Here is a 227-nt window from a genome sequence, read left to right as displayed (position 1 = left end):
CCTCCCCCCGTCCCCCGCCCCCCCTGTCGCTTCCCAGCCTGATCTGCCTTCTGCTCTCTGTGCTCGCTCCCCACCCAGGTCCCCTACGTGGAGCTGGGAGGCAGGGTCCTGGTCATGGCGGTGTATGACTTCGACCGCTTCTCCCGCAACGATGCCATCGGGGAGGTGCGGGTCCCCATGAGCTCCGTGGACTTGGGGAGACCCGTGCTGGCCTGGCGGGAGCTGCA

The 227-nt window shown here is 68.7% G+C and overlaps 1 protein-coding gene across 1 annotated transcript in view; it reads left to right on the top strand.

Moving 5' to 3' along the window:
- The window catches only part of SYT5 (synaptotagmin 5), a 13,462-nt gene that overhangs the window by 4,907 nt on the left and 8,328 nt on the right, over nt 1–227 (top strand). Inside the window, exon 6 of the mRNA XM_015569458.1 lies at nt 79–224. Within this exon, the coding sequence (XP_015424944.1) occupies nt 79–224 (146 nt within the window). The remainder of the gene's footprint in view (nt 1–78; nt 225–227) is intronic.

This window comes from Myotis davidii, unplaced genomic scaffold (genome assembly GCF_000327345.1).
Source record: "Myotis davidii unplaced genomic scaffold, ASM32734v1 scaffold326, whole genome shotgun sequence".
Taxonomy (NCBI): domain Eukaryota; kingdom Metazoa; phylum Chordata; class Mammalia; order Chiroptera; family Vespertilionidae; genus Myotis; species Myotis davidii.
The sequence above is the reverse complement of the archived record's forward strand: the minus strand, read 5'-3'. Positions and strand labels throughout refer to the sequence as shown.